The 18,500-nt window shown below is 42.2% G+C and overlaps 1 protein-coding gene across 1 annotated transcript in view; it reads left to right on the top strand.

Annotated features, from left to right (window-relative positions):
• The window catches only part of b3glcta (beta 3-glucosyltransferase a), a 141,305-nt gene that overhangs the window by 108,392 nt on the left and 14,413 nt on the right, over positions 1–18,500 (top strand). Inside the window, exon 11 of the mRNA XM_087988554.1 lies at positions 13,379–13,498. Within this exon, the coding sequence (XP_087844680.1) occupies positions 13,379–13,498 (120 nt within the window). The remainder of the gene's footprint in view (positions 1–13,378; positions 13,499–18,500) is intronic.

Here is an 18,500-nt window from a genome sequence, read left to right on the forward strand (position 1 = left end):
CTCCAAACGGACCTCACCACCAGGGATATATTTCCCTCCCCACCCCTTTCCGCCTTCTGCAAAGACTGTTCCCTCCGTGACTACCTGGTCAGGTCCACACCCCCCTACAACCCACCCTCCCAGCCTGGCACCTTCCCCTGCCACTTCAGGAATTGCAAAACCTGCGCCCACACCTCCTCCCTCACTTCCATCCAAGGTCCTAAAGGAGGCTTCCACATCCATCAAAGTTTTACCTGCACATCCACTAATATCATTTATTGTATCCATTGCTCCCGATGCAGTCTCCTCTACATTGGGGAGACTGGGCGCCTCCTAGCAGAGCGCTTTAGGGAACATCTCTAGGACACCCGCAACAATCAACCACACCGCCCTGTGGCCCAACATTTCAACTCCCCCTCCCACTCTACCGAGAATATGGAGGTCCTGGGCCTCCTTCACCGCCACTCCTTCACCACCAGACGCCTGGAGGAAGAACGCCTCATCTTCCGCCTCGGAACACTTCAACCCCAGGGCATCAATGTGGACTTCACCAGTTTCCTCGTTTCCCCTTCCCCCACCTCACCCAAGTTCCCAACTTCCAGCTCAGCACTGTCCCCATGACTTGTCCTACGTGCCTATCTTCTTTTCCACCTATCCACTCCACCCTCCCCCCCCGATCTATCACCTTCATCCCCCTCCCCCACTCACCTATTGTACTCTATGCTACTTTCTCCCCACCCCCACCCTCCTCTCACTTATCTCTCCACCATTCAAGCTCTCTGCCTGTATTCCTGATGAAGGGCTTTTGCCCGAAACGTCGATTTTACTGCTCCTCGGATGCTGCCTGACCTGCTGTGCTTTTCCAGCATACTCTAATCTAGACTCTGGTTTCCAGCATCTGCAGTCATTGTTTTTACCTTTGATGGGGCCTTCAACTTTGTCCTGTTTTCTGCATTTGTACACTCCCAAATCTTCCATTCCCATACCTTGCGAGGACTTTTGCAGCATTCTCTTTGTCCTTAATTGACACCTGACTAGCCTCCACATTCAACTGATTGGTTCCGGCCATTTCTGCCCCCTCCAGGATTATACTGTCACCATCTTCCTTTCCTTTCCCTTCCCTTTTCAGTATTCTCAAAGATATCATATCTACTCTTCAGTCGCCCCCATCTTTCCCTCACCTTTCCACAAAACATGCCCATACAAGTATAGGAAATGCAACATCACCCTTTTAGGTCCTCAATTCCCAAGAGCCAGAGTCCCAAACACGTTTTCTAGATGAAGCATTCACTAATTTGTATTCTCCTGTAGTTGGGATGCACACAATGCTGCTAATGTAACCCACATTCTGTCTCTGAGCATGACCCTCAACGTCCGGTTGCTTGATGTTTTAATTCCCCATGCCCATCCGCTCTGTCCTTGGTGTCCTAACCTGGTTTAATGAATCTCAAAGAAAGCTCATGGAATAGCATTTCACCTTTTGTTTAGATATTTTACAATGTTCTATGAAGACATTGAGTTCAACAATAATAAATAGGAAGTGCTGGAGAAGCATCTATGGAGAGAGTAACAGAGTAATGTTTCACTTCTGATATGACCTCTTCTAACCTGAAGTTAACGCTGTCTTTCTCCACAAATGCTTCCAGACCTGCTGAGTTTCTCCCGCATCTTCTGTTTTTTAATTTGGATTTCCAGCGTCTGTAGTATTTTTCTTTGTAATTGAGATCAACATTATGCAATGACCTTTAGGAAGCCGTGCAGTAAGGAAAATTTGTAATTTCTTAGAAGTTCCTTTCAAATATGTTCCACAAGCATCTTAAAGAGTGGGCCTCAACTGTAAAGCGAACACTAAGTTTCTTTTAAGTCATATGAAATATTAGTCAGTGAGTACTGGTGACCCATGACTTAGAAGCAGTGCCATCAGGAAGGAAGTGCAGAATAATGCTATGTGATCAGTAAATGCAGAAGCTACTACAGTAGAGAGAAAAGGAAAGCTTATAAACAGAGTAGCTGGAGGGTGAAGACACAAATGCGGCACTGAATTCTTGTGAGGCAAACAGGTGATTATCAGGAAGAGTTCAGTTTTGCAGAAAGGGTGACATGAGCTTCTGGAAGTAATTTGAGAGTTGCTTAATAAAATCTAAAACCACGAAAAATGTGTGATTAGCATGATGACACTAAAGAGTTAGGTGCTCCCCATCAGTGATCTGCGAACTATAAACCAGGATGTTGTTGGTTGGAAAGGAAGTCTGGAAAGCTATTCCATCAGGACTTCCAAGAAGAAAGAGGGGGTTTGTAGAAGAATAACTCGTTGATTATAAGTATATCCGTGAAACTTGAAGATGAAAGCTGTTGTCAGACAAGAATTTGCATACTTCTTCAACAAGAAAGTGTGCATACGCACAGAAAATACACAGTCACTTTCAGGACAGCGGCAATGCATGGAGCATGTGGAAGAGCATCCAGGCTGTCTCCAACCATAGAACAGCATTGCCTGCTTGTGCTGGTGATGTCTCCCTCCCGGATAAGTTGAACATGTTTTATGCACAATTTGAGGCACAGAACAATGTGGCAGCAAGGAGGTACTGGCGGCTGTTCTCATGGACATCATCAACATCACTCTGATGGCCACTACCATTGTCCCTGTGCCAAAGATGTCTTCAGCGTCCAGTCTCAACAACTACCGCCCCATTGCACTTACACCCATCGTCATGAAGTGCTTCGACAGGCTTGTGATGAGGCAAACCCTCTACCCTCGCAACATCTTGTAAATCTTTTCTGAACCCTTTCAAGTTTCAACATCCTTCCTATAGGATGGAGACTGGAATTGAACGCATTGTTAGAGAGTTGGGGGATACCATTCATTCCACTTAAACTAATGCTCCATAGAAAGCTATAGTGCGCTTTCCAACAGTATCTACCTCCCTCTTGAACCCTTGCTTCTGTTAATCAAACCCAGTAAGACCCCGCTGCCCCACTGCTGAACATCCTGCAGTTCGTATATCGACCCAACTGCTCAACATATAATGCCATTTCTACTATCCTCCATCTGAACCTGGTATAGAAAGACACCTAGATCAGACTACTGTTCATAGACTCCAGTTCGGCATTTAATACTATCATTCCTCAGCATCTGATTGGAAAGCTGAGTCTGCTGGGCCTAAATACCTCCCTTCGTAACTGGATGTGGACTTCCTGACTGGGAGATCTCAGTCAGTCCAGATCAGGAACAGCATCTCCAACACCAAGACCCTGAGCATAGGGCCCCCAGGGCAATGTGCTCAGTCCACTCCTGCTCACCCTGCTGACACGTGACTGTGCAATGATGCACAGGTCAAATCACATCATCAAGTTCACTGATGATATGACTGTAGTGGGTTTCATGAACAGGAACGACAAGCCAGCATACAGAGAGGAGGTGCAGCGGCTAATGGACTGGTGCAGAGCCAACAACCTGTCTCTGAACGTGGTCAAGATGAAAGAGATGATTGTTAACTTCAGGAGGGCACAGAGCGGCACTCTCTGCTGGATGTCGGCGCTCCCCCATGGAGATCATGCAGAGCACCACATTTCTTGGAGTACACCTGACGGAGAATCTCAACACCAGCTCCATAATATCTCTATTTTCTGTGCAGCCTGAGGAAAGCCCACCTCCCACCCTCCATCCTCACCACATTCCAAAGAAGGTTCATTGTGAGTACCCTGAACTGCTGCACTACTGCCTGGTTCAGGAATTGCACCCTCTCAAATCGTAAGACCCTACAACAGATAGTGAGGACAGCTGAGAAGATCATCGAGGTCTCTCTTCCCACCATTATAGACATTTACATCACACGCTGCACTCGACACGCTAAGAGCATTGTTGAAGACCACACACACCTCTCACCCAACTCTTCTCCATCCTGCCATCTGGCAGAAGATACTAGAGCATTCGGTCTCTCACAGCCAGACTGTGCAACAGTTTCTTCCCCCAAGCCATCAGGCTCCTTAACACAGTGTAATCGGACCCTTTCTGATCTGAAATTCTTTTATATTGTTGCACTGTAACTTGAGTGTTTTGCACTTCCTCTGCACTTTATGCTGTGTATGATCGTGTAGTTTGTGCTGTCCATGTAGCACCCTCAGTACTGGAGGAACGCTGTCTCATTTTTACTGTATCAATTGTATATGGTAGAAATGACAAATAAAAGCTACTCTACTCTAGAAGTCTGACCTATTGTACTTGAATAAAGAACATTATATTGTGAAACTACGTAGCTATCCATTGTGCACATTTTTGTGGGGAGTCATGGAGGATGTGTGAATGATTGTGGTTGTTGTGGTTTTGATTATTGTAGTGAGGCGTATCTTTTCTCCACTCTCACTGCTATATAATTTCCAGCAACCGGCAAAGTGAGACCTTTAAATGTGCATCAACTTCCATTTAATGACCTCAATTGGCCCACAAGTAGACGGTTTGCTTGACACCACCTCTGCCATTGGTATAATTGCACTGGGGACTGTAATACAGTGGGGCAGGCAGGAGATGGGCCTTAGCTGGATTTAATGTGAGCACCTCCCCTACCAGCGTCATTCTAGCTTGAGATCTGTGAAGCCTTTAACTTTCTCCAATTCTGAAACCATTAATTCTCTCTGCACAAATGTTGCCGTACCTGGTGAATATTTCCAGTACTTGTCTAATGTTTTTATTAAACCCTTAAGTTTCCCTGTTCTAATACAACAGTTTTAAAATATCAAGTTTGTCTTCATTATATTTGTTCAAACCAGGCAGCATCCTTGTTTATCGCAGTGGTGTGTCAATTTCTATCAAAAATGCTGGTGCAATGTTTCCTAAGTTGGTTGGCTCCAGTGCCACCTTAGAATACAATAGAGAGAATTAAAAACAAGAGCAGAAATTAAAGAAACAGAAACAAAAGGAAAAGAAAATGTCCAGATCACCCTCGTTGCCACTGCCAAGAGTCTTGAGCCTGGTTCACCAATATCACCTACGCTGGACTCACCAATGCTGCAGTGCCGCCACCATTGCCCCGAGTCCTGTGCCTTGCCACCGCCTGCGCTGGCCCCATCAATGGCAGAGTTGCTAATCTCCAGCGCCATCACTCACTGCTTGGTCCACCTCACCGACGCTGCTGCCATCTAGGAATCGATTGAAGTTCAGAGTCCACAACCTTCCTGAACGAATGCATCAGTGTGACCCTTTGAACCAGCATTGACATCGGAGCTGCCATCGATGCCAGTGTCACCACCTCGAGTCATGCGTTGGGCCCACCATCGCTGAAGTCCCCACACTCTGGTGCCATCTCTCACTGCTGGGTCCAGGCTCACTGCTGTCGCTGACATCAACAATTCCATTGCAGCTGAGGTCCCCAAAAGCAAAAGATAAGAAAGAACTGTAGAGAAAAAAAGTAGAAAAAGAAGAAGAAGAAAAAAGGATGAAAAAAGCAGCGAATGAGCAGGATCCTGAATGCTGCTACTTTGGGGCCACCATCTTGTCCCTGTGTTGAGGAAGAGATTTTAGACAGACTGTACAACAAAGGTCAGTACTCGGGCCTCAGCGGTTTTTAAATGTAGATTAATGTCTTTGACACATTACTCTGTGTCGCTTCATCTCAGATTGCTAATGTTACAAAGCTAAGTCGAAAGGTAAGCTGTGAAGAGGACACAGGCTACAAAGTGATGAAGGTGCGTTAAGTGAATGAGCAAAAAGTTGGAAATGGAGGATAAGTAGGGAAGTGTAATAATTCACTTTGGTTATAAGAATAGAAATGCAGGATGTTTTTTAAAAGGATTGAAACTTGTAAGTTTTTAAGTTCAAACTGACTCTTGCACAAGGTACGCAGAATGTAAGTATGTAGGTACAGCAAACAATTAGAAAGCCAAATGGCTTATTGGCCTTTATTGCAATGTGATTAAAGTACAAAAACAAAGCCTTCCTTGTTAGAATTATACAGGATTTTGGTGAGGCTGTATCTGGATGACTGTGTGCTGTTTGGTCTCCACATTTAGGAAATTAGAGGAAGTAATACAAAACTTCAATAAAATAGTTGCGAGAATTATGGGGTTGTACAGTGAGGTCACACTGAGCAAGGCTGAGTCTTCCAATCTTCTAAGCTTAAGAGAATAGAGGTGATCTCAATGAAGTCTGCAAGGTTCTGAAGAGGCTTGATAGGATAGTTGCTAGTCACAGATTCTAAAACATTGGGGCACAGTCTCAAAATAATGAGCCAGTTATTTAGGACCAAAGTTTAGAGGAATTGCTTCATTCAAAAGACTCAGAATCCTTTACTTCTGAGGGTTGCGGAGTTTCTATCATTGAATATATGTAAGGCTGAGAGAAACAGAGGTTTGGTCTCTAAGGGAGTCAAAGGATTTAGGGAGGGTACTTCTGCTGAACCCAAACTTTGGAGTACAGGACAGAATTAAAACAGTTACAGAAACAAATTTGGAAGTAATGTGAACTGAGGCAGAATAATGTGAAGCCTCAAAAGAAAATCAAATGGTTGGTGGAATGGGCAGACAGATACTAGATGAAGTGTGAAGTACCGCATTTTGGTGGCAAGAATGGGGACAGTCAAAATCATGCAAAGGCTGCAAGTCTAAAGGTAGGTAAAGTAAACACACCTGAGGTGTATGTACACAAATCATTGAAGGGGACCATGCACAGTGAGAGAACAGTTATAAAAAATATTTGGAGTCTTGGGCTGTATAAATAGAGACAACGGGTAAATAAAATCCGGGAAGTTATCATACACTTGCATAAAACATTAACTTGAACAATTGTGTTCAGTTCTGGGGACCACATTTTTCCTTATTAAGGTGTGAAAAAAGGTGAAAGTATGTTCTAAAATAATTCATGAGTATGGTTTCTAGAATGAGATACTTAGCTACATCGATTAGAGAAGCTACAACACTAGATCCTACCTGAAATTGCAGAATATTGCCTAGGTATATCCTGTGTACAAAAAATGGACAAATCAAATCTGGTCAATTATGTTTACTCTTGATCATCAGTAACGTGATGGAAAGGGTCGTGGACAATGTTATAAAGTGGCAACTGAATAGGAACACCCTACTTACTGATGCTTTGGGTTCTGTCAGGGCCACCCATCTCAAGGCCTCATTTCAGTCTTGGTCCAAATATGAATGGAAGAACTAAACTCGTGAGGTGAGGTGAAAAAGATTGCCTTTGATATCAAGGTAGCATTTGACAAAGTATGTGGATAAATTGTCCATTGATTGCTGTAATATCTGGCGCAATGGAAGACAGTTGGGTTTGTTGGAGGTCAATTAGTTCTGCTCCAGGACATCTCTGTCGGAGTTCCTCAGGATGTTGGTCGTAATGTCTCAATCCAACCATCTTCAGCTGTTTTCCCTCCATCTGAAGGTCAAAAGAGGGGATATTTGCTGATGATTGCACAAGTTTCAGCACCTTTCATGATTCTTCAGATATTGAAGTCATTCGTATTCATATGCAACAAAATCTGAACAATGTCTAGGATGGAACTGATAAACGGCAAGTAACATACATGCTTAACAAGTGCCTGGCAATAGCCATCTCCAACAAGAGAGATCTAACTACTGACTTTTGATATTCGATTGTTTTACCATAGCTTAATCCCCTACTATCAACATTCTGAGAGGTTGCTATTGACCAGAAACTGAACTGGTCTAGCCATATACATATTGTGGCTGCAAGAGCAGGCGAGACACTGGGAGTTCTGTGGTAAATACTTCACCTCCTGTCACCCCAAAGCCTATCCATTATCCATAAGGTACATGAGTAGGATGCTACCATCGGAGCTCTCCTGTTCGACAGTTCCTTTTCCTTTTCCTTTTTTTCTCCTCTTTGTAGCATCTTTTTTCTTCCCCCAATGTTTGACTGCCCTACCTGGAGTCAAGGGAGATGGGTTGTGGATGGAGCCCGGGCAGGAGCAGAACGCACGAGTTGAGTCCCATGGCGGCAGCAGAGCGAGCATGGGCTGGGACCCCCAGCAAAGCAAGTCCTTGGTGAAGGCCAGCAAATGGAGGCAACATAGCCTCATATTCAGAGGCCAGAGGGCATGGGCTCGTGTTGGAGATGGAATGGAATTGAAGTACTATATAGTCACTTTTTATTGTCATTCTGGACTTTTTAACTTTGTTCCATGCTAACCTATATTTTTAATTAATCCATGCCAACACTTAAAATATCTGTACCTAGATACTGTGTACCTAAGATGGTGCTGAGAGGCGACATTACAAACTTTTCACTGCACTCATTTGAGTGCACGTGACAATAAAGGCTATTCGATGTGTGATTCATTTCCACTTGCCCAGATGAGTGCTGCTCCAGCACCACTCAGGCAAACCTTGATTAATCGGCACCTGATACACTCCTTTCACCTCCAAAGCATAGCAGCAGTAGTGTGTACCCATCTGAAAGATACACCGCAGAAAGTCACTAAGGTTTCTTCAACAGCACCTTCCAAACCAACAACTTCAACTGTCAAGAAGGACAGCATTGTCACCTGCAAGCCCCCGGGTTAAAATCCTGGAAGTCTCTTCCTCTCTGCACTGTCGATGCCTGTACCCCCCAAGACTGTGGCAGTGTGAGCTGGCAGTTCACCAGCATCTTCTTCAGGGCAGTTAGGGAAAGCCTTTAATTGCTGGCCTAGCTAGCAACACCCACAGCCCATGAACAAATAAGTTAAGATTTTTTTAAAAATGGACTGCTCTTCAGAACGGGGTTAGAACAGAAGGCTGAAAAGAGTTTTGATGGAGTTATTGAAAACCATGAGGATTTGGAGAGTGTAGATTGGGAGAAACTGATTCCATTTGTGGAAATAATGAGAACAAGATGACCCGTATTAAAGTTGATTAGTAAAGCAAGCATTGTCCTTTTGACACAGCAAGTGGTCATCATCTGAAGTACACTCCTGACAATGTGTCAGAGGCAGATTCAATCATGGCCTGCAGAAGAGAACTTTATCATTTCAGGTTGATTACTTAAGGCCTAGTTGAAGAGAAATTCCATCATTCAAAACGATGTGAATCATGGAACACAGTATTCCAAAGAGCTGTTCGTACTCACTGTTGAGCATATTGAACAGAGAAAAGGACAGTACAGGAACAGGTGCTTCGGCCCACCAAGTCTGTGCACCCGACACCTTCCTAAACTAAAAACCTTTTGCCTCTCCACATTTCATACTCATGGATATTTTGTACTATGATCACTGCATTACTGCTTCAAAACAGAAACCATTCTATAACTCATGTGCATTAAATCCAACCAGAAAAAATCTGATGAATTTAACTCTGCTTTGTCTCCACAGGTGTTGCCAAGTTTCACCAGCAATTTCTGTTTTTCTTTCAGGTTTCCAGCGTCCACAATTTTTTGTTTTATTACATCGGGGAGAAATCAAAACAGACTTGGGAAGTGAAATCCTAACTCATTTTGTCCTTTGGTACTCAGTTAAATGCTGGATTTAACATCTGAGACTTTGTGGAATTTTGCAAAAGACTGTTTATGAGTAGACCCTATTAACCGCTCTGAATTTGAATGAATGCATATCATTCCCATAATACGTTTTTCTCAATAAGAGCAAAGTTTCAACAGGATTTCACATTAATCATATTTTCACCTTGAACTTAAATAGAAACATTTAATGTTTTGCTCTCATCTGTACAGCTTCTTGTCCTTTCAGATATCATATTAATCAGTTGGCATATCCTTTCTGTTCAACTGTTACGTTTTTTTTTGCTTTTGTCTCGATCATTGTTCACTTAAATCTCAGGATTTTGCTTCCAATTTAATTTTGAAAATTCATTGTTTTTCTGTATCCTGCTGACAGTGCTGAATTTTTTCGAAATCAGGTAAGTCATTCTCAGCGTGAAGTATGGATGTGCTGTTTCATTGAATAGCAAACAAAGCTGGAATACACCATATTGATGAGTTCATTGTAAGATGAAGAAGTAATATTCCCACTTCACAGCCCATAATACCATACTTTATCTATCACTTAAGGCAAATTAATTTAGTAAATGATTGTTTTTGACTTGTCTATATTAGCGGTTTCTTCCACAGAAGTTATTACTAAGCTATCTGTTTCTAGTGCATGTTTAGTATTGTAACTAAGCAACGTTTTGATTAACAAAGACAGTAAGGTCTATATTTTTTATTCCTGATGCCGTTGCACAAAATCAAGAAATCTGCCCACTTGCTGAGCCTGCCTCAGAAAGTGCCTCAAAGCTCAGGTCATTCTTCTGCGAGTGTGGGTTTAGGATAGAGTCAGGCGAGTCACTCAGTGTGGCCACAGAGCTGCTAAGTACAGAGGTGGATTAATTCTCTTGCATTTAGGAAGCAGTGGCCAAATGTTATCATTGCCACATTATTAATCTAAAGACCCAGATACTGTTCTAGTGACCTGGGTTCGAATCCCATAATGGCAGATGATGGAATTTAGAGTCTAATGAGGACCATGAAACCATTGTCAACAAAAGCCATCTGGTTCACAAATGTCCTTTAAGGAAGGAAATTTGCCATCCTTACCCGATCTGGCCAACATGTGACTCCACGTCCACAGCACAATGTAGCTGACTGTGGGCAATTAAGAATGGGGAATAAATCTTGGTGTAGCAAGTGCACCCACGTTACATGAAGGAGTTTAAAAAACAAGTTGTTTTGCAAAATATTAGGCCTCTGATCCTCACCTGTTCATGACTTCACCCTCCCCAAACCCTTGGTCCCTTATAATCACCTATGTCAATTTCTTGCCAATCCATGCCTATCTATCCTTCTATGTATTAACCTTTTCCCTTATGTCCAAGCCATTTCATGTGGACAAATATCAGGAATTATGCTGAGATGAAATAAAGTAAAGTCCATCCATAGTTGACCTTGAGAATGTGTTGGTGACTGCCTCTCAAACTGTTGTAGTCCCTTTGTAGTAGGTAGACCCAAAACTCTGTTAGGGAGGGAGTTCCAGGATTTTGACTCAGTGACACAGGAGGGATGATGACATATTTCCAAGTCAAGATGATGAGTGGCTTGGAGGGAACATCGTTCAAGGTGTAGTGATCATGGGTTTGGAAGCTGTTGTCTGTTTAAATGCCCTCAAGTACTTAATCCCTTATAACAACAAATATTCATTTTCAAAGTCCCACATCAATGTCACCAAATTCATTAATAACCACTTTGTGATATCAATTAAACTGTGAACCTATAGGCTTCTTCCCTCACTGTGATAAAGTAAGATTGTGGAAGCACTCAAATAGTAATAATGCTATCTCATAGTGTTATATCAATTGGTTGGACTAAAGGGTTTGTTTCCATGCTGTATGACTCTAAAAAGAAAAAAAAATACAGCTATTAAAATGAGAAGCATAAGTTCTTTTGTTTTCAGCTCATAGGCTGAGGCAGACCTAAAAGAAAATGTTAAGTAACAGCCTGGTAATTCCACAGACCTGCTAGACCCAAAGAAGTATGAATGACGTTTATGTAGGTTATTCTCATAATTTAATCCATTGAAGCCAGCATTATTCCAGTGAAAGTGAACTGTGCTACCCCAAAGGCTAATGGTCTTGCCTAAAATTTGCTGCCAGATTCGAAATGGGTATTTCAGATGTGCGTTCTCATCACCGCTTCGTACAACTGAAGCGTCAATCTTCACCATATTCCAGTCCATAAAGCTAAACAACTGACTCTTGTATATGTGCTCTAGTTTTTGTAATCTTTGCAAAAGGGCACCTTTACTCCTCCATTTTATAACTATTTAATTAAGGTACTTTTCAAAGGTGCAACACATTATCCTAGAAAGATCTGTCCCTGTAGCTTGCCAGTAGTGAATGTGATCGCCGATGTCAAACTCGTGATGATGGGTCAAGCATTGAAGATTTAAGAAACTTTTGTGCCATTAAATGCTATCACTGGGAGGAACTGGACAAGGATTGAAGTTTCCTTTGTGCTGTTATTTCATTAACACTAATAAGACAAAATCATAGGCTATGAGTTTCTAACAGTGTATCAGGATGATATCAGTTTGGTAATATCACCCTGTGAGTAGTAGCATGACTGGATGAATTGAACTGCTGTCAGTCAGTTAATAGATTGCAGCCAGGTTTGATATCCAATTAGAAGAAGCAGGCAGGATGAAAAGGCAGAAGCCCAATTGAGGACATAATATTTAGAGGGACACTGGAAGCACACATAATAGTAGAACTGCATTTGCTCAGCAAAGCTTCAGAAGCTGGAGGGGAAAATGGATACAAGGAGGGGAGGCAGACATGTGATCTACAGTAAGGCACCTTTTTCCATTCTTTCATTGGGGGAGGATGTCATGGAGGAGGCCAGCATTTAAATGCCGATATAAAAACAAATATTGCAAATGCTGGAAATCTGAAATAAAAATGGAAACCACTGGAAAAACTCTTAAGTCTGGCAGCTGATCTGAAGAAAGATTATATAGGAGTTGAACATTAATTCTGTTTCTCTGCTAACTGCTGCTGCTGGACCTATTGAGTTTGTCTAGCACTGTTTATATTTGCTGCTTCCCTAACAGCCCCTGACAATGTGATGGTAATCTGCCTGTTGAACTGCAGCAGTCCTTGTGGTGTAGATCACAACCCAAACTCAACACCGCTGACAGGTTATTGATATTGCATCTGTTGACGACCCCTTCCATCCCTTTGCTGATGATCAAGGACAGGCTGATGGGGCAGTAATTGGCCGGGTTGGATTTATCCCACATTTTGTGGTTAGGACACACCTGTGCTGTTCTCCAGATTGTCAGGTAGATACTGTTGTTGTAGCTGTATTGGAACAACTTGGCTAGAGGAGCAATTAGTGTTGAAAGTATTACATTTCTGTTTTCACTCTATGCACAATTTCTTCCTGGTCCTTGAAGGAGGTTTCTTGTAAAGGAATACAGATGGTGTTTTCATGCAGCTTGCTTCTGAGAATCCCTCCTGTGTTACAAAAATTCCATTAACAATCACTTCTTGAGTATTTTATATGTATAAAAATTATACTTATTTATTTTTATTCTATTTATTTTTACAATAATTCCCTGAAGATCTGAAGAAATCTCCACCAAACGTGTGTTTAAAAAGTGGGAAATAATTAACATGTTCAAACTCCAGGGGAATAATGTTAACATTTTGCTGTCATTATTACTACAAAGTCCAGCCTGTCATGTTAATAATGAATGCATGTACATTTCCCAAATGTAGTACACATAGGAGATGCTTTTTCCTTGATCTTCATGCTTCATGATACTTTGCTAACCAAGATAACAATAAATAATGTATAATCTTTGAATGTACAGTGACTTACTGATTTTGTGCTTTTATATGCTTACAGTTTCACATTATTAAATTAGCATGTTCCACACTTACAAATGGTCAACTGTATTTTTTGATATAGTATCCCAAGACTCCAAAGATTATTGAGCTGCTACAGTCCGAAAGAGCCAATTTTCCTTGGAGAACGTTATGGCTATGGACTCGGTACTGGTGGATACAGTTACATTACAGGAGGCGGAGGGTAAGCTTTTAAGCAAGACGTGTGAAGACAGATCAAAAATAAAAAAAGAAAGACCCCTAGGTGGGCAAAGGCAACATTAAGGTTACATTGGCAGGGTTGGATAGCTGCTGGTTGGATAACTGGCTGGGTTGGATAGCTGGCGGGGTTGGATAGCTGGCGGGGTTGGATAGCTGGCGGGGTTGGATTGCTTAACTATAGTTTAAGCGACAATAGCAAGGTTAGTGGCTGGTGTCCACTTAGCCATCACGAATGAACCGAAAACAATTTCCTGCTTCCTGGGCTACTGTCTTAATTAAAGTAATCTTTGTGCCATGCACTTGCAAAAAACAAGTTTCCAAATATATATAACAAATATTTTCCTTGTGTAAGATAACAAAACGAAGCAGGTTAATCTCAAACATTTTTTTCACAATGATGTAGCCCTCATTTCAAAATATTACCTTACCACCTGAATTCTCACAGTAGCTGGGAGGAAACTTGTGCACATTTACAACCAGAATGGGACACCCACCATATTTGACAAGGAAATACAAGAGGTATCAAACCATACCAGAGGCAGGCTTCTGACCTCACATGGACACAAATATATTAACACCGACTTGAGATTTTCGGGTAACAGCAATCCCCAATTTACCCACTCCCTCCCAACAAAAAGGTAAGTTACTTAGCTCTGTGTATTGGAGCTGGAGTATTCCTCTCATTCCTCTGTACAGTGGCAACCAAACTCAACCATGGTAGGTTGAGAATTTGAATTAGGATTTAAAGAATCTCGAGGTAAAGAGATATTATAAGTGAAAGTAACCAACTAGAAGCCATAATTTGAAGGTGAGAGGAGAAAGATGTAAAAGAAACCTGCCAGGCAACTTGTTCACACAGAGGGTGGTTTATCTGTGGAATGAACTGCCAGAGGAAGTGGTAGATATCAAATACAGTTATAACATTTAAAAGACATTTGGACAGGTATATGAATAGGAAAGGTTTAGAGAGATATAGGCCAAATGCACGCAAATGAGACTAGTTTAGTTCGGGAAACCTGGTCAGCCTGGACTGTGCAACTGTAAGGAAATCTACCGTCCTTCTGGATCGAGCCACTGTCTAACTCAAGTCCTACACAAATATGTTTGACTCTTAACTGGCCTTTGAAGGAGTCTTCACAACATTCGTTTTTATCATAAGAACATAAAAGTACAAACAATATTAGACCATTTTATCTGCTTATGCTTTCAATAAGATTATGGTTCACTTTGTACGTTAACTCAGTCTTTCCATACTATCCCCATAAACCTGGATTCCTTGGGTCACTGTCTTGGATATGCAGGTGATCATTCATGACACTCTGTGGTTGAAATTCAAAGGGTTCAGAAAAAATATACAAGGTTATTGCCAGGGTTAGAGGGTTTGAGCTATAGGGAGAGGCTGAATAGGTTGGGGCTGTTTTCCCTGGACCGTCAGAGGCTGAGGGGTGACCTTGTAGAGATTTTTAAAATCATGAGGGGCATGGATAGGATAAATAGACAAAGTCTTTTCCATGGGGTGGAGGAGTCCAGAACGAGAGGGCACAGGTTTAGGGTGAGAGGGGAAAATTTTATAAGGGACCTAAGAGGTAACTTTTTCACACAGAGGGTGGTGTGTATTTGGAATGAGCTGCCAGAGGAAGTGGTGGAGGCTGGTACAATTACAACATTTAAAAGGCATCTGTTTGGGCATATGAATAGGAAGGCTTTAGAGGGATATGGGCCAAGTGCTGGCAAATGGGACTGGATTAGGTTCGGATATCTGGTTGGTGTGGGTGAGTTGGACAGAAGTGTCTGTTTCCGTGATGTACATCTCTGTGACTGTGACATTCACAATGCTCTGAGTGAAGAGGTTTCTCCTCATTTAAGTCCTAAATGATTAGCTCCTTACTTTTAAGGTTGCATCAAACCGTCTTGAGGTTAACTGGGAATTGTGCAATAAATTGCCAGTTTTGCTACTCTATCGAACAAGAAACAAATAATTCAGAACAATTCCCCTCATTAATATTGCTCTTTTCCTCTGATAGCTCCTCACCCATAGCCAACCTAGTCCCATGATCTCTCACCTTGAGATTCCCCAGCTCCAGATTCTCATCTCCAGGCTCCCAAGCACCCAACCTCCTAGATGCAGATTCCAAAGACTGCTGTTACTCTATACCTTCCTGCTAGAAGTCAAGGCTGATGAAAAGTCATTATTTATTTCTAGGCCACTACTAACTCTGTTTTAATACGATTTACCTGCTTAGCTCCTCCAACAGCACTACATCTATGCAAATAAGGCCCAGGACCTATTATCCAGGACTACTTATGGTCGACCATTCATCTATATAACAAACCAATGGAGTGAAAGGCAGAGCATGAATATGAAGTTGGCTGAGTGTTGGAACAAATAGTGAATGATTGATTGATTGATTGTTTTTCAGACTGGAAGTGCGGTAGGGTTCCCCAGGTATCATATTGAAAACACTGCTTTTTAAAATTCATTTGATTGAAATGGAATTGGGTGTGAAGGGCACAAATTTTCAGGTAGCACAAAAATGCAGACATATTGTGAGATTGATAATGATAGACTTCAACAGGACACAGGCTGATGAAATGGATGGCCACGTGGCAGATGAAATCAAAAAGAACATGTACCCAATGAACATAGTCCGCCAATTTCTCAGCAACAAACCCAAACAAGCAGACAAAACAAGTCCAGAAACTCCAGCCATTCTCCCCTACATCAAAGACATCTCGGAAATGACTGCCGGACTACTCAGACTCCTTGACATCATCGTGGCCCGCAAACCTGCCAACACACTAAAACAGCAGCTAATGAACGTGAAAGACCCTATACAACACCCAGCAAAACTAATGTCATTTATAAAATACTGTGCAAGGACTGCAACAAACACTATATTGGACAAACATGCAGAAAACTAGCCACCAGGATACATGAACATCAACTAGCCACAAACGACATGACCCTTTCACTAATATCCTTACATACGGATGAGGAAGGACACCACTTCGACTGGACAATGCATCCATCCTAGGACAAGCCAAACACAGACATGCATGAGAATTCCTAGAAGCATGGCATTCCAACTAGAACTCTATCAACAAACACATCCACCACCCCCTGAGAAAAAGACCAGGAAATGACAGCACCACAGGAAATGACATCACCAACCCAAAGAAACCCAAACATATAAATAGAAAGCAGGAGTCAGCAGCGATGCTTTGCCTGGGGACCCACTGAAGATGTTACCTAGTAGGGTGACAAAACATCTGGAAATGAACCTACCAGCTCAGCGAACAAACCGACATCCAGAACCTCAACCTGAGCTACGAATCTTCTCAAAACTTGCTAAGATGAAATCTAAGGCAAATAAGTCTGAAATGATCATTTTTTAAAGAAAATAAATGATGCAATTCTAAAAGGAATTCAGAAGCAGAGAGGGTGATATATTTGCAAAAATCATTGAAGGTGACATGGCAGGTTGAGAAATCAGTCAATGATGCATATTATACCCTGAGGTTTATAGATGGGGCATTGAGTATAAAAGCAAGAAAGGTGTAACGAGCCTTTTGTGAAACACTGATTTGGCCTCCGCTAAAGTATTTTATCCAATTCTCAGCACCTTACTCCAGCAAAAATGTGGAGGCACCAGAGAAGGATTTGTGAGAATGGTTCCTGAGAGTTGAGCCTTGGTCGTGGGGATAGATTGATTAATCTGGACCTTTCTTCGAGAAGATAAATATTGAAATGAGATGTAATAGAGGTGTTCAAGATCATAAAGGGCCCAGACAAAATAGGTGGGAGAAACTGTTGATGGAAAGTTTAAGCACAAGGGAACAGAGACTTGAATAGCAAAAGAGGCAAAGCTGATATGAGAAAAACCACCTACATCCAGCGTATGGTTAGGATTTGGATGGCTGCCTGAGAGTATGGTGGAGGAAAATAAAATCATGGCTTTTGAAAGAATTGGATAATTGTCTGAAGAGAAAAAAATTCCGGGTGTGCTGGGAAATGGCAGGAGAATCACAGTAGCTGTGTTGTTCTTTCAGACAGCTAACATAGACATAACAGTCTAAATGACCTCATTCTGCACTGTAAATATCCTGTGGCCCTAAGCTGTTGTTGAATCAAATTCCACTAGTTTTGACATGGAAATATTTTCTTGTTCAATTGTTTCATAATCTGCCTCTTTCAATTAGGTTACTTTCAGTCAAATAGCCTTACTTCTGAAATTTGCCAGTTTCTTTTACTTTGTGCCCATTTTTATGCACTTTGTGCTAATAATGAAATTCAATTCCTTTGGAACCATTACATTCTTCAAATTATATTTGCAAAGCTTGTGAGCATTATGTACTGAGGCTTACTGCCAAATCAGTGCACCCTAAAATGCCCATATATGCCAACCTCGGAAACTAACAAAGGCTACCCCAGATGCAGTAAGTTGAGAAGCAACAACAGGACTGACATGACCACAAGTACTTACAAAGGCACACACTATGGGCAGTAACGAGTGCTGGGGCTGCTCTTGGCAGAAGGTGATGCCATGGAAGTATGCGGCCTTCCCAAGTGGGCTCTGGGGATAGGCCCTGAGGAGCTTATGCCTGAAACGTCAACTCTCCTGCTCCTCAGATGCTGCCTGACCTGTTGTGCTTTTCCAGTACCACACTTTTTGACTGTGATCTCTAGCATCTGCAGTCCTCACTTTCTCCTGAAGGAGAGAGCCCTCCAAACTGTAGGTGTAGTCTTGCCAACTTTTTCAGATTTTCCACCGGTCAGGCCTCTGCTGGTTGGGTAAATTCTTTTCCAGGATTGCCTGCAGCTTTTGTTGAGAATGGCAAGTAGGGAAGGCCATCTCCATTCTGTCTGCAGGGACTTCAAGGGCAACTCAAAAACACCAGCTGCAAGTACCAGAGGGTTAAATCTACTTATAGACAGTAGCCACACCTACCAGCTGGTGAAGTGAGGACTGAGTCTTCTCGGCTCC

Source organism: Chiloscyllium plagiosum, unplaced genomic scaffold, assembly GCF_037043375.1.
Source record: "Chiloscyllium plagiosum isolate Xiang-an unplaced genomic scaffold, Cpla_swu_hap1 HiC_scaffold_6, whole genome shotgun sequence".
Taxonomy (NCBI): Eukaryota; Metazoa; Chordata; class Chondrichthyes; order Orectolobiformes; family Hemiscylliidae; genus Chiloscyllium; species Chiloscyllium plagiosum.